The sequence below is a fragment of the Mus caroli genome, unplaced genomic scaffold, assembly GCF_978045245.1.
Source record: "Mus caroli unplaced genomic scaffold, Mus_caroli_1 scaffold_5, whole genome shotgun sequence".
In the NCBI taxonomy this organism is placed as follows: domain Eukaryota; kingdom Metazoa; phylum Chordata; class Mammalia; order Rodentia; family Muridae; genus Mus; species Mus caroli.
In genome coordinates this window covers 145,539,439-145,555,110 of record NW_028227260.1, presented here as the reverse complement: position 1 = coordinate 145,555,110, position 15,672 = coordinate 145,539,439, and the positions used below count along the sequence as shown (strand labels likewise).

The following is a 15,672-nucleotide window of genomic DNA, read 5'->3' as shown; positions in this document are numbered from 1 at the left end:
TCACAGAAGTATAAAAATACTTTTTTGCAGTTTGAAGGTTCCCATATTATTAGTGAGGGCTGTGCTGTCATTGATTATTGATTATTCTTTTCCTGTATTCCAAATTCTACAATCTTTGCTTTTTTATTGGGATCTCAGGACAGTGATATTAAAAACTTATCAAAGGGCACACAACAATAAATATTATAGTGCTATTGTACTGAAGATCTCAACTGCCTAGTTTTGAATTAAAGAATAGGTTAAACAATGGGTTTGAGAAGTAGTTTATTGTTCTTAGGTACCCCACTGTCAAGAACTACCAAATAACTCCACTGAAAGTAAATGAGCCTAAGAGAAAGACTTTACATATTGTAATCATCTTAGACCTTTCTAGAATAAATATTACTAATGGGGTAAAAAGAGAAAGCTGCACCAGAAAGCAAATCTCTTTCTTTGTAACATTTTAGCAGACTGAGTAAGACAGTGACTCCAAGCAACAATGCTCTATTTCTGGCCAAACTTGCCAGGAGCCCACACTCTTTGCTGTTCAACCCACTCCTAATCCTTTTCAGGTTCTGTTCCTTAGTGTCTAAGTCAACTTTAATAAAAAGAACTATCAGAAGAAGAAATTAAGTCGTTTAAGACATTTCATGTGTAGAGTTCTGTATCCACTTCTGTCCAAAAGATATGTTTCTCTCTAGGATATTGAAAGAATACTTCTGGAATTGGTTAGCCTGAAATAGAATGAGATCCTTTAGAGGAACATTCTCAAACATTATGCAGTGGATTAATCTCTATTTGTCACCCTTAGGGTTTCAAATCAGTAGGGATAGGGTCTGGGGGAAGTGGATGAGAGCCTTTATTAGAGAAGCCTTGCCCAGCTAAGAAGAGTCTAACCCAGGTGGGTTAAAAAAAAAAAAAGTCGTGTATCCATGAACAAAGTAAGAGGAGGAAATCATTTCTTTCAGATATTTAAAGGTGTAGATTTTATATGTATGATACTGGTGTCTCCCTCAAACTAGTTCAACAACTTAAAAAAAAGGAGAAACTTGTATTCATAACTAACAATATCTTCTGGTTAGTACCACCCCCAATCCAATCTATTTATTCAATGTCTTCAACACATGAGAAAGGCTGTGAATAACCTATGGTTCTAGAATATTTAGATTTATACAAAAATGTATGCAAGTATGCCATTGTCTCTTTCCCCGACAGGTTTATACTCTAAGTAACAAAACTTAATGCTCTGAATCTTGAATCTGGAGCAGTGCTGCTTATTTTTGAAATGTACTATTAATTGACATTCCTTAGGAAGTCACCAAGAGGAGCTCAAGACCCAATAAAATATGACACTTTAATTGACAATTAAAATCTACTTGAACCTTGTACTTGGCTTTCTTGTGAAGTTTGTAGCACCACTATAGACTTGAAAAGTATAATCTTTCTTTCAAATTTTCTTAAGCACAGATCCAGTAAGTCAGCTACAGTCCTTAAAACTTAGCTTTAGAAAATGTACACTTCATATCTATTTATTTGCAGTGATAAAAATTGAACCCAGGGACTCACACATGCCAAGCAAGCATTCACTGTGCTATATTCCCAGCTCTTACACTTCATATTAACATACCTGGAAGAGCCACAGGGAAATTGGAAAATAAGGTCCAATAAATAACATTTGAACTGAATGTGCTACAACCAAAGAATGATTCTGTTTATGATAATTTATGTCTCCCAATATAGAAAGAATAGATTTTTGACTATAATGAGCAAAACAAAACTAAAAAAAATAAACCCGTAAGTTGAAAGAGTTCTAATTGCCAGAGGATAATCTGTTTTCAGAAACACGGGGGCGTTATTCTACAAAAGATCATTTCCCACTTTAGATATGCAGAAAGGTCACAGGAGCCTGTGTCCTTTCAGTGAAGTCAGTTACCAATTCATCAGGGTCTCATCACAAGACCTGTCACTCATTTGAACACTGCTACCTCAACAGAAATTGACTCTTGGAAAGAAGAACTACCTGTGGGATAGCTTATCAAGGGAAGTGAATGGACTTCCTGGAAACACTGCTGTATATTTTTGTCTCAGGGATTTCTTTCTTTTTGTTATCAAGCTTTATGTTACTGTAGCTTTTCTATATTTGGCTTTGATTTTGCTGCAAAAAGGCTGAAGATATCTACATGCAAGTAGGGCTGAGGAGGTGGGTGGGACCTCCTCTGTTCCGTTATCTTTGTTGTAAAATTGGTGTGCAGTGATCTAACAGCACAGGCAGAAACAATTTCCCAGAAAGCAAAAACATTCAGCCATCAGCAGACAGTTAGTTAAGAAATCAGAGGAGATGGGGAAGGTTGGGGGTGGGAGAGCCTTGTTAGACTTATTACCTCACAGGATGAAGACTGAGTGCGGTAGCTTGGCACAATCTTGAAGGTAATACTCCCTCGCATTTCCCTCTGGGAGAAGAAAAGACGAGAGTTCTCATGCAAACACATGTTGCACACAAAAACACAGAAGAAACCACTCAAAACGTGTGGGTGCAATCAGTCCACACCACCTGACAGCACACAGCCCTAAAACCCCCCTAATTATAAAGCAGGAAACACTCAGGTTACTGGTAGAGGTTTCTGCGAAAGATCCCTCAAAGTCAAGGCTGACTATCTTGTATCTAGCAATGAATGGTCTCCAAGATCTCTGATGGTTATCTTTTGTACACATGAATACAAAAGGGTCGAAATGACATGCCTTACAAAAATGACTATACACTGACCCGAAGAAGAGAATAAGTACTTATATAAAAGCCCTATTTAATATGCTACTCTCAGATGCTATCACCATAAAATTGGTTTTATACTTTATTAATTCTGGCATTCCTTTTGATTACGGCAAGCCCGGGATGCTTATTTCCTGCCTAATAGGTATTTACTGCTGTACTATAGCAGGGCATAAAACAAATGCTTCCCCCTGTTTGCTACAACCCAGCATAGATGGGGGTCTGTCAACAGATGTCAATGCTTTTTATTGAAGGCCTAATTTCAGTATGGATTTTTTTCGAGTATAGCCAATAATGGCCTGGCTTACAGTTACCTTCCTCTTCTTTAGTGTCGTAGAGAGATACAGTACAGCTGGCCATGACTCAGCTAAACAGGAAAGAGGTTTCTGATGGGGTTAATCAGAAACCTTTTGAGGTCAGCGAGATACTAGTTCACACGAGTATGTACTGGGGAGGTTTTCTGTAAATATCTGGTTGGTAAGAAACCAAGGAAGGATAACAGTGTGCAGACTCCCACTGCTAAAGGCAGGCAAAATGGTTTCAAAGTCCACTGCAGCTACTGCATTTTCCTAGTTGTCAGTTTTTAATGAATAGTGTGCAAGTTCAGCTTCACATAAATGATGGTACAAGAAGTATTCTGACTAGGATTGAAGAACCATTAGATGTATTTTCCTTAAATCTGTTTATTTAGTGTGTGTGTTAGGTATGAGTGGGGATACCTCAGTTGCTGTATGTATGTTTGGTGTATGAACGTGTGTGAATACAGGTGCCAGCACCTGTGTGTATGTGCTTGTGGAGGCCAGAAGAGAATGTTCGATATTCTGCTCCATTATTCTCCACCTTCTTTCCTTGATATAGGATCTGTCAGTGAACCTTGAGCTAGGCTGGTGGCTAGCAAGCCCCAGCTACCCTCATGTCTCTACCAGACATAATGTTGGGGTTCCAGGCAGGTGAGACCATGCTCTGCCTTTTACCTGGGTGTGGCGTCCAGACTCAGGTACTCTGACAACAAGTGCTTCTACCCACTGAGCCATCTTTGCATACCTTCTGTGTGTGTTTTGTACAAAATAAGTTAATAGAGCTGTCAAGATGGCTCAGCAACAGGACCTATACAGTGAGAGGACCAGTTGACATGCTGTTGTGGAAGGGGAAATCTCATGGGGACCTACCCCTAGACAAAGAACTACAGGCAACTAAGGAAGGTTGAAAGGGAGAAGTTGTTCCCAGGGATGGGCCTCCCACTTGGTCATACCATTCTAAGTGGTTATCTCTGAAAGCATTTACATCCAAGGGACACTTAATGGACTCAGCATGTTGGATTTACATGTATAAACATCTCTATAACGCATGCAACAATACAAAGAAAGAGAGTCCATGAACTAGAGCGACTGACCTGACAGAGTGCTATGTAGAAGAGATTAGAGAGAGAAAGGAGGACGGAAATGTAATTATATTTTAATTAAAAATATAATAGTAAAAAAAGATGGCTTAGCACGTGAAGGCATTTGCCGCCAAGCTTGATGACCTGAGTTCAATGCCTGGGACCCAAATGGAGGAAGCAGAGAAGAAACTCTTTCAAACTGTCCTCCAAAGCGCACATGTGTGTGTGTGTGTATGCATCCACAGCCACATCAAAATACAAATTAAATCAATATCATTAAAAATCAAAATCTAGGCTAATGAACTAAAAATGAATCTTAGAGAAGGGCAAACTTCCATTGGCTTACAAGCATTTTCTGTAGCTGTTCCACTGTTTGGTTAGCAACACTTATGCCATTGATTTCTCGGATTTCATCACCAACATGAAGTGTACCTAAGAAAATCATACACGATTATAAACAGGAACGAAGTAACTGTTTTTAGAATAATGAAAAGGGAAAGGTAGCAATATAATACAAAAATAAATTACAGATCTAAAAGCCAGTGATTTAGAGAGAGGACTGCATTTAGGTATAGAATTACTTCACTTTTGTGTAGTAAAACCATTCAAATAGATACATTTACTTGCAGAAAGCACAGTTTTGATGGATGGCCAAAGAAACTTGTTGACCACCCAATAAGAAACTATCATGTATGAGCAGACAGAACTGAAAACAAAACAAATGACTACTACATCTAAACAAAACCATAAATGGTGACATAAAATAATAAATGGATACATGGAGTAAGAATTCAGACATGGCTGAGGAGAGTGTCAATGAACTGGAAGATATAACAAAAGATTACTTAAGGTCATGGAAATAAAGATATAGGGAAACCAGGAAACAAGAAAAAAATATAAAAAAAAAGCTATGGCATAGGATTGTTTAATGTACATCTAACTGAAATTCAGAAAGAACAAAGAGAATGAAGAAAAGGCAATGTTTGATTGGATGAATATTTTATTGAACTGATGAAAGCATTACTATACAGACCCAGGAAAAATAAGATAAATAAAATAAGAAATCTGGGCCAGAAGCAAAAGGCTTCTTCACCAAGTCTGATAATCTATGTTCAATCCTTGGAACCCATATGGTAGAAAGAGAATTGATTCCCACAGATTGCTCCCTGACCTCTACATGCACACTGCAGCATGTGTACAGAACGTGTGTGTGTGTGTGTGTGTGTGTGTGTGTGTGCAGAGAAATAAATAAACATAAAGATATTGTCTAAGCTGGGTGGTGGTGGTGTGCCTTTAATCCCAGCACTTGGGAGGCAGAGGCAGGTGGATTTCTGAGTTTGAGGCCAGCCTGGTCTACAGAGTGAGTTCCAGGACAGCCAAGGCTACACAGAGAAACCCTGTCTCGAAAAACCAAAAAGAAAAAAATCCAAAAAAAAAATGATATTGTTTAACTTTAATATATGAAACTTAAAATTTCTAGGTAACCACTAGTATCACAGAAATAGGTGCTGAAATTAGAAGCTAGAGGCTAACAAAACAAAAATCTCCAAAAAATGAACCAGGAAAGCAAAACAGTAGAATCATTACATTGAATATTAATGAAGTACTCTATCAAAAATAGTAATCAGAACTGGTCACAATAGTGCATGACCTTAATCCCAGCACTCAGGAGGTAGAGGCAGGAGGATTACAAGTTTAAGGTTACCCTTGACTGCATAGTGAGTTTGAGGCCCATGTACCTAATTCATATAGTCAAATATTTAAGTCCAAAGAGAGATTTATAAATAGGCACTGAAATACTTTACTATGATAAATGGATATTTTATGAAGTATTTGTGGGTCAAGCATACAAAAAATTAATCAACACAGAAAAGATTTGAACAGAAAGATTAACAAGCCAGTTGGGAACTCTGTATGCAACAAATGAAAAATAAAGGCTCTTCATAAACATATACACATAAAAATGATGAAAGTGCTTTCCACGAGGGAAGGTCTTAACAAAGCTGTGAGTAATGGTGTCATATAGACCACACCCTTTAAACACAATGCGATTAAGTTAGAAGTGAATTATAGAAAGATGTCTAAAAAAAATCTCTTTAGAGAAAGTAACCAAGGAGCTAAAGGGGTCTGCAACCCTATAGGTGGAACAACAATATGAACTACCCAGTACCCCCAAGAGCTCGTGTCTCTAACTGCATATGTATCAGAAGATGGCCTAGTCGGCCATCACTGGGAAGAGAGGCCCCTTGGTCTTGCAAACTTTATATGCCTCAGTACAGGGGAATGCCAGGGCCAAGAAGTGGGAGTGGGTGGGTAGGGGAGTGGGGGGGAGGGTATGGGGGACTTTTGGGATAGCATTGGAAATGTAAATGAAATAAATACCTAATAAAAAAAAAGAAAAAAAAAAAGGTAAATAAAAATACTTCTAGGGCTGGAGAGGTGGCCCAGTGGTTAAGAGCACTGACTGCTCTTCCAGGGGTCCTGAGTTCAATTCCCAGCAACCACATGGTGGCTCACAACCATCTGTAATAGGAGCTGATGCTCTCTTCTGGGGTGTCTGAAGACAGCGACAGTGTACTCACATATATAAAATAAATAAATAAATCTGTAAAAAAAAACCCTTCTAAATAATTTTTGAGCCAATAAAAGTATAATAGAAATGTAAGACAATGACAAATGAATCATAACAAATTATTATATATTAAAATTGGTGGGATACAGATAAAAGAGTACTTGGAGGTTTTATTTCATTTCTGGTTGTGGGGATGGAATTTAGGAACAAGGTCTACAATAACTGAAACTGAAAAGACAAACAGCTCTTTTATGTGAATCATAAAAAACCCTACTTCCATCAGAAGTCTAGGAAGAATGAAGGAAGGTAAAGAAAGAATCACTGGTGGAACTCACCTTGCCTGTGAATCATACCCCCATGCATGATTCTTGCAACAATACAATGATTTAGCTCATTCATTTTCAAAGTGATTCCCTGTTAAAGAAAACAAAGTTCGTAAGGATACAATTAAATGAAAGCACTATTTTATATTTGTGATTTTATTGTAGGTAATTTTAAATAGAAGAGTACATATAGAAAATGAAGAGTTTACATACAAAATTGTTCCATGACAGAAATGCTACTTGTTGGTATTTTGATTGCTAAATAGCAAGAATACAATGTATGTACTACCTTTTAATATTTTAATTATGATTATTTTTCACTTTAATTTGTTTTTATATTGCTAATTATTTTTAAAAAGGTTTTACTCCTACCAAGGGTATATATTTTATATTAGTATATCCCTTATATTTCTTCCACAAAATAAGTTTTATTTTGTAACCCACATAAGATATTTCAAACTGTAAAATTTGGTAAGTTTAACCTGTGCATACATGTGTTAATTTGCCACTACAATCAGATGGTGTCAGTGCCTCTTATCCCTAAATGTTCCCTCTTGTTCTTTGGCAATCTACTCCCATTGCTCTGCACTCTCCACTCATATCCACACAACCATGGATGGGTCCTTTTTGACTATAGAGAAGCTTGTATTATCTATAAAGGAAGCCACTTTCATTTGGGTTGCTTTCTTTCATTTTTCATAATTATTTTTGGATTTACCATACTGTTCTATTATCTAGAGCTTATTCTTTGTCTTTGGTATTACATTGTTTAGACACACCAAGTTGCTCATGAGCCCTTCTACTTCACTGCTTACCGTTTTGGTAGCTATAAATAAAGCAACATTCCTGTTTTAATCTCCTCATTCTTGTAACATTTTTTTTTTTTAAGATCTGAGACATTTCATGTATTTGTATATCATCTTCCTACAGACACTAGAATATTTTTTCTGTGTTAATATTTTAGTATATACGTTGTTGAAATGAACATCTATTAGTGCTTTCATATTGTGTTCATTTGCTTTGCTAAAATTATGTTTAGAAGTTTTGCATCTATATTCATGAGGGACTCCATTCTGCATTCTTCTTGTAATATTATTGCCTGGTCTTATAGGGTAGCACTGGGTTTACAGAATGAGTTGGGAAAATTTCATTTCTTTTCATTGTTTTGGGAGAAGTCTATGTAGAATTGTCTGTGGCCTGTCTGGGATGAACAGACATTTGTTGACATCTTTTCAGCAAACATTAACGCAATGGTCATTTAGTCATTTTTCATGATCAGTCTGATCTTCTGTTTGATTTGTGCTGTTATGTTTCTATTTTCTAATTCACTGAGTTCTACTTTTTTTTTTAAGTACTAAGAATTGAATTTAGGGCCTCACAGATGCTAAGCAAACACTTTATCATTTATATATATCGCCATTCTTATTTATTCCTATTGATTCTCATTATGTCTTCTACTTACTTGGCTTTAATATGTTCTCTTTTGTCTTTAGTTTTTTTAGTTGGGGATTTGAGATGAGGTTACTGATTTCAGACCTGTCCGTTTTTTAAAAAGTAAATATTTAAATATTAAAATTATTAATTAATTTATATTTAGTGTTACATATTTCTTCTTTTGCAGTGGCATCACACAAAATTTGATACAGTGTAGTTAATTGTCATTTTTCATTTTGGAAGCTTGAGCACAATCTTTTTAAGATTTATTATTTATTTATTATCTATGAATACACTGTAGCTGTCTTCAGACACCCCAGAAGAGGACATCAGATCCCATTACAGATGGTTGTGAGCCACCATGTGGTTGCTGGGATTTGAACTCAGGACCTCTGGAAGAGCAGTCAGTGCTCTTAACTGCTGAGCCATCTCTTCAGCCCCAAAACACTATTTACCTTCTTCTTTTATCTATGGGTTACTTCAAATTGTGGGATTTCCCCCCCTTTTTTTGAATTTTTCTTTTCACTTTTTATTTTGAGGCAGTCTTGTTGTATAGCCCAGGACAGCCTCAAATTCACAATCCTTCTGGCTCTGTCTCATGAGTATTGGGAATACAGTTGTGCACCACTATGCCTGGCTTCTATTTGCTATTAATTTCCAACCTAACTTCATTTTTGTCTAAGAATAAATTCTGATATCAATATAGTCACTTCAGCCTTTATCTGAATAATGTTATAGTGATATAGCTTTTCTACCCATATTTAGAAACTATGTTTCTTCTTCTATAAAGTACACTTCTTACAGGTAAGATGTAATTGAATACTTAACCTCCGCTTTGTGCATTTGTGTGTTTCCAGATAAGGTTTCTCTGTGTAGCCCTGGCTATCTTAAAACTGGTTTTGTGGACCAGGTTAGCCTCAAGCTCTGTGATCCATCTGTTTCCTGAGTGCTGGAATTAAAGGTGTGTCAACCTCTGCTTTTTAATAGGAGAATTTACAGTATTAAGATTTAGTATAATTCAGTATAAATATATATTCTTGTTGTGTTACACTTATTTTGTTTTCTTTTAACCTCCTTTTCTGTGTTCTTGTAGATTTATTCCCATTCCGATGTATCTCTTGTGTTATCTCATTAGCTACAACCTTTTTGTTTGTGTGTGTGTGTGTGTGTGTGCATGCGTGCATGTGTGTGTGTGTGATATGTGTGTAGTGTATGCATATATGTGCATGTCTGTGGGGGTATGTTTGTTCATGTGTATGCAAGTGTGTATGTGTAGTCCAGAGGATGCCATAGGATATCCTCTTCTTATGCTCTCTACCTTACTACCTTGAAGCAGGCTTTTGTTTGTTTGTTTTTCCTTTTACAGAACCTAGAGCTTGTAGTATTTTTTTTTGGCTCCGCTGAGACCCAACCAGTCTTAGTGATGTTCCTCTGTCTTTCATCTCCAGTGCTGCATTTACAAGCACATCTGACTTTTTATATGGATGCTGGGGATCCCAACTCAGCAAGCCCTCTTACCCACTGAGCCATACATATTTTTAGTTTCCCCCAACTCCAATTAGCTGCAAGTTGCTGCTTTAGTGAGTATATTTGGTTTTATTATAGCATATATATTAAACCTATCAATTTGCCTTTGAGTGATACCATACTACTTCATTTAGAGAAATTTCTAATAGTACAGAGTCATTTCTTTCTACCTGACCTTTATGTTACCTGTGTAATCCATTTTACATATGCGATACATCCCAATGCAAAGTATCTTTGAAAGAGATTTACAAAATAAGCGAAAAAAGGTTATAGTCTTTTGTAGCTTTGGTGTACCTACAGATGCTTATCTTTGGCCCATTTCTGAAAGATTCTTAGTTCTGGTCCTTCAATCCAGGGACTCTGCCTGCTTTGCTTCATAACCCCATCCCCATGCAGTGGCTTGGAAACTTTCTGACGGCAGTAAGGTGGGACAATTGTAAGCGTTACTGTCTTTGCATCTTCTTTCTCAGAGATCTTTGTCCTTTGTTGTTTGATGTCCAACCTTTCTCATGTATAATTTAATATTTGTTATAATTTCATCTGTTTCAGATGAGAGGGCTAGAAGCCCAAGTTTCGTAGTTATATTTAAAGCCATTTTACATTTTATTTTTCAGTGATTCACTATTAAGACAACCTTCCATAAACATATTTTTACAGTAGATCTGGTTGATCCTAAGAATCACACAGGGATCTGTTAAATAATACTGACTGCTTAAGGCACACTCTTTAGATTTATATTCATGGGGACAGGAATGGAGTCTAAAATTATGTATCTTTTTTAACAAGGTCACTTTATAGGAAGTGGTCTTGAATTTGAAGAGGTTGGTAGTAGACATTCAATTTTGCCTCTCTGGAGAAAAACATTCTGTCAGAAAGCTGCTTCATGGAATTATCTGAGAATTTGCATTCTAGCTTTACCTTTGCATGGTCCTTCCTATCTTGAAGCTCTCTGAAGGACTAGGCAAGCACTGTAAAAAGTAGAGTTTACCAAAAATGACTTTGCCTAGCATTCAATTATAATGTTCAAGTTTCATTTCCAATTTGTATATTCAATCAGCATGTATGGTCACTTAGAGAAGTATTCTGGAAAAATGCCATAAATGAACACATACGTCAAACTGACTTTCATAAGGGGAATGACAGTACAACAGAGTCCGCCCTCAAAGCTAACAGGTTTCTATATTAACTGATATGAATGGGAACATACTATGTGGCTGACACTGTTTTAGGCACAGTGATAAAGGAGGCAGACAGCTTCTTCTTTGCCAGAGAAATTTACTTCAAATCAATTATAGTCAACATTTTTTATTGTGTCTTCCCCAAAATTTCTTTGTGGAGAAGTGACTCATGTTCTTTCTCCAGTGAAAGAACATGAGTCACTGGCTCAGCATGGGATGGGTATCTACTCCTGAACCTATCAGAGCTTGAGGAATTGGGGGGGGGTGTTTTCCCCCTATTGTGTAAGCTAGCTGAGGTATGGTCTTTGTCACTTTTAACTACTGGAGTCACAATCAATAGAGAAAAATAGTTCTGAGTACAGTGTTACAAACTGGGAAAATACAGGGTCTAAAGGAACTATATCAAGCTTAGGGAATTTATACATTATAGAGAATATCCAGGCAGAAGAGGTCATGTCAATACAATTTGCAGAGTAATAGAGAGCTATGCAGAAGACAAGTTAACAGGCAAACAACCATAGTAATTGTAATAGTTATAACTGTTACTGTTAATATATATTTTACATGAAATCATCTTTTCATGGCAGCCAGTGAAAAAAAATATGGCATCACCAAGATCACATGATTGAGAACAACCTTTTAAGGGAGACTTTAAGGAGTGAGTGATTCAAGGTCATTTTATGCTTTCTGAAAAAGCTAACTCAGAGATAGATGTATTTTTCCTCGATCTGTGTCATCCAAAAGACAAGCAACTGCTATTGGCTTTCAGATTATATGATCACAAGATATTTTGAGACCTCCTTGTGGTCCTTTACACCTTTCTGTCTGCTTTGCTTGGTTGAACATTGCCCTTCTTGCCTTTCCAGAATAGCCTCCTTTTCGTTCTACCTTCGTTGTAATTGGGCTTGTCAAACCGTGCTAAGCTGCAAATTTTTCTCCTTAATGTGGACTATACTACATAAAGTGAGCTCCAGGTCTTATCTGCCCCTATATCACAGGTATCTAATGCAGTGATGTTCCATATGTACTTTCAACATTTGCTTACTGAGTCAAGCAAAGTACAAAATGAACGAATGAGATTTTTGACTTCTACAGTTTGGAGGGACTTCAGGGTCATTTAGTCAGTGTGCTTCTAGAGATGGATAACCTGAGGTCCATGGATATGAAAGGATGTGCACACATCCTCCAAAGTTGCTGCCACCATGGTCTTAAGACCAAGGGTTACTAAGCCCCGAGAATACCAGAATGGATAGCCAATTTGCATGCCTCCTTTGTGCTGCCAGATAATGGTAAGGCAACTTACTAAGAACAGCGAACAAGAATACAAACCACAGTGTCTAGATCTGAGGGCTCTCTGGAAATTGTGATCATAGACCTATTCTATATTTCTTCCTTATCTAGAAGGCAACTGGTGAAACTTTTCTTAAGTAGGTATTTCGCTTCTCTTAAGAACTCCAAGGAAAGGATAGAAGTGCGTATCTTTGAATGTTTTCTTCCCTGGAAATGTGCTGCCATTTTTCAACTTGAAATTTGCCCAGTGTTCCATCTCAATGACACCATCTCCTTGTGCGTTCAATTGTATGAGCTTGAAGTTTGAGGGTCATCCTTGAGTTTTGTGTCTCTCATTGTAACCTACTATTTGCCTAACTGGTTTACTTTCATTCCTTCCTTCCTTTCTGAGACAGGATATCAACTAGCCCAGGTTGGCATTGAATTTGTTATGCAGTTGAGGATGACCTTGAATTGATTCTCCTATCTCCCCAGTGCTGGAGTTACAGGCATGGTCACCAAACCTGGCTCTTTCATTTTATCTTGATGTACATGCTACCAGTTCTGAGTACCATGATCTCTTCCCTGGCAGGGTCTGGTTTAGTATCTAGTCTCCCTAAACTCTGTAACAGTTTTCAAAGTGCTAGTTCTAAAATGAAAACCCAATCCAGCTCCATGCTTAAAATTATTCAACAGCGTTTTGCTGCTTTGAAGACTCTAACATGTTTTTTAGTTCTTGTCTGCGCAGTGACTACCCCAGAGCCCTTTCTTGATCATCTCAATCTATGATGCTCCTGAGAATGAGTGCAGACACACACAATATCAGTTCTCCAGCATGGGAAAACAGACAAACAGTTCAATGTGAATGGAAGGGATCTTATTTCAGCAACATTATTCAGGTCTCTGAACATTTCCTGAATTACTTTTCTTCCATTTTTTGGTGAAAGCAAAAGATATGCAAAGTATTGAAATTTCTGTTTTACTTACTTCCCTCTTTCTTTGCTATATGAGTTTTTTTTTTCTTTTTACATTCCGGAGTAATGCCCCTATTCTTGGAAAGTTGAAAAGTAATTGGTACAGGAGAGGTGGATGGCCAGCATGTCTAAGACCCGATTTTAGGCAGAATACTTCTTGGCAAAAAAGGTAGAACTGGTGATGATCTGGAAACTGATTTTTTTTGTTTTTTGTTTTTTGTTTTTTTTTGAGACAGGGTTTCTCTGTGTAGCCCTGGCTGTACTGGAACTCACTCTGTAGACCAGGCTGGCCTCGAACTCAGAAATTCACCTGCCTCTGCCTCCCAAGTGCTGGGATTAAAGGCATGCACCACCACCGCCCGGCCGGAAACTGATTTCTTTAGGACCATCCATGTCCCTCCATCCTCCCTCCCTCCTTGAGTAGCAGTCTGCACAGGGTGAAGTTCGAAGCTCTTCCTACTTACCATTGGCTCATCCGTGTTCTTTTGGAACTGTACCAGCCGAACTCTGGTCACATTCTCCATGTCCATGTCTCCATTTGCACTTTCTGGAGAATCACCGTTTAAATAGGGGGAAGTCGGGGGAGGTGTGACCCTTAATGCTTCATCACTGTAAACTTCATGTGCCACTACATCATGAGTCTGAAGTAAGGCCTGGCATTTTTATGAAAGAAGGAAAATATTATAGTACCATTCTAGCAGAAATCTGTTACATAAACACATGTATAACCACTTCTCAAAAGTATTTTTTATCTAAAGAGACCACAAATGAAGTACACCTCCAAACTATCAGACCTCAATTTCTTTGTGGCAGATTATCATGATAGTTGGATTTCTTTTTAAAAACAGAATGAGCAAGTGACAGAGCAAAAGAATGAATGGATGGGCTTGTCAATCCCAGTTAGAGGTATCATCTGGTGGTAAGCTACAAATCTGTATGTCCAAATCAAGGCTGACAGACTGAAATTTTAAATATTTTAGCAGAAATAGCCAATAATAAAAAGAACCAACAAATTTGCACTGGGGCTTTAAACGGATATAAAATTTAAAAGATATTATGTAATAATTACTGTACTGAATAAGTATCTTCTGTATATGAATAAAAAAGATGAAATTAGTATTGCCTACTAGCAGATTGGGTAATGGAAATAAGGGAGAAGCATAGATCAAGGAGAATCTATAACCTTAAGGTTCATACAATTGAATGGGCAATTACATAGTGATTTCAATTTTTATATAGCCTAAAGGATGAAGACAATTTATAACATGATTTAAGAAATAAAATGAAGACTGTATAGATATACTTAAGACATAAAGTTTTAGAAATATCACACACATTATAGAACTCAAATTAGAACTTTTAAATTTGTTTATACATATTTATTTACTGTGTGTGTGTGTATGTGTGTGTGTGTGCACATGCATGAATACATACATGTGTCATGGTGTTCATGTGGAGGTCACAGGACAACCAGGGATGGAGCTCAGGGTGTTAGATTTGGTGAAAAGTGCCTTCACTTGATGAGCCATTTCATCTCAAAAAGGAAATGTTTTGTAATTTTTAATTTGGGGGGCTTTGGCATAAATCTGATCATTATTATCACTTTTAAAGAGACAGGGTCTCATGTCTTGCAGGCTGGCCTTGAAGTCACTATGTAGGGAAAGATGACTTTGTTTCTACCTCCCAAGTTCCAGAATCACAGGAGTACACCACCATACTTGTTTCATGTGGTGTTGGGAATGAAGTAAGCTCACTCTTAACAACTAAGCTACACCCCTACTCCTAACTTGAAAATGATTACTTATTCATTTTGCAAAATGTACTAACAAAGAAAAATGATTTCTTTTATATTGACATCTGTATGTCATCTTGGTAAACTTCAACAGTAAATCTCTTTTGTTTCCTTAAAAGGGACACCCTTTGTTCCCATCACAAACCCTTTGTAATAAACATGAGAAATTTTAGTTAAAGAGAATTTACAACTGACTATTGGTCGGTTTAGAACTTTATACAGATAAGTATGTATAAAGTCTAAATTTAGTCTCATTTTCATCTGTAATATGTGTGGTAATGAGATCTGCACAGATAATGAAATGTAATTAAATAGTATTTTGCTATCTGAAATATTGTAAAAGGCTTATCGGAGCCATGACTTAGCTACTTTAAAGTCACACATAAAGGCAAAAATAAGGTAATGATGTGTTGAAACCAGAAAGGAAGCAGGGCAGTGGATCTCTCTGAATTTGAGGCCAGCTTGGTCTACAGAGT

At 37.1% G+C, this 15,672-nt stretch overlaps 1 protein-coding gene across 15 annotated transcripts in view; it reads right to left on the bottom strand.

Moving 5' to 3' along the window:
• The window catches only part of Cask (calcium/calmodulin dependent serine protein kinase), a 328,516-nt gene that overhangs the window by 32,938 nt on the left and 279,906 nt on the right, over positions 1–15,672 (bottom strand). For all 15 annotated transcript variants that reach the window (XM_085838264.1, XM_085838256.1, XM_085838257.1 and 12 more), the window contains 4 exons: positions 13,869–14,057; positions 7,035–7,113; positions 4,474–4,559; positions 2,361–2,429 (listed from right to left, as the gene is read on the bottom strand). In XM_085838264.1, the coding sequence (XP_085694390.1) occupies positions 2,361–2,429; positions 4,474–4,559; positions 7,035–7,113; positions 13,869–14,057 (423 nt within the window). The remainder of the gene's footprint in view (positions 1–2,360; positions 2,430–4,473; positions 4,560–7,034; positions 7,114–13,868; positions 14,058–15,672) is intronic.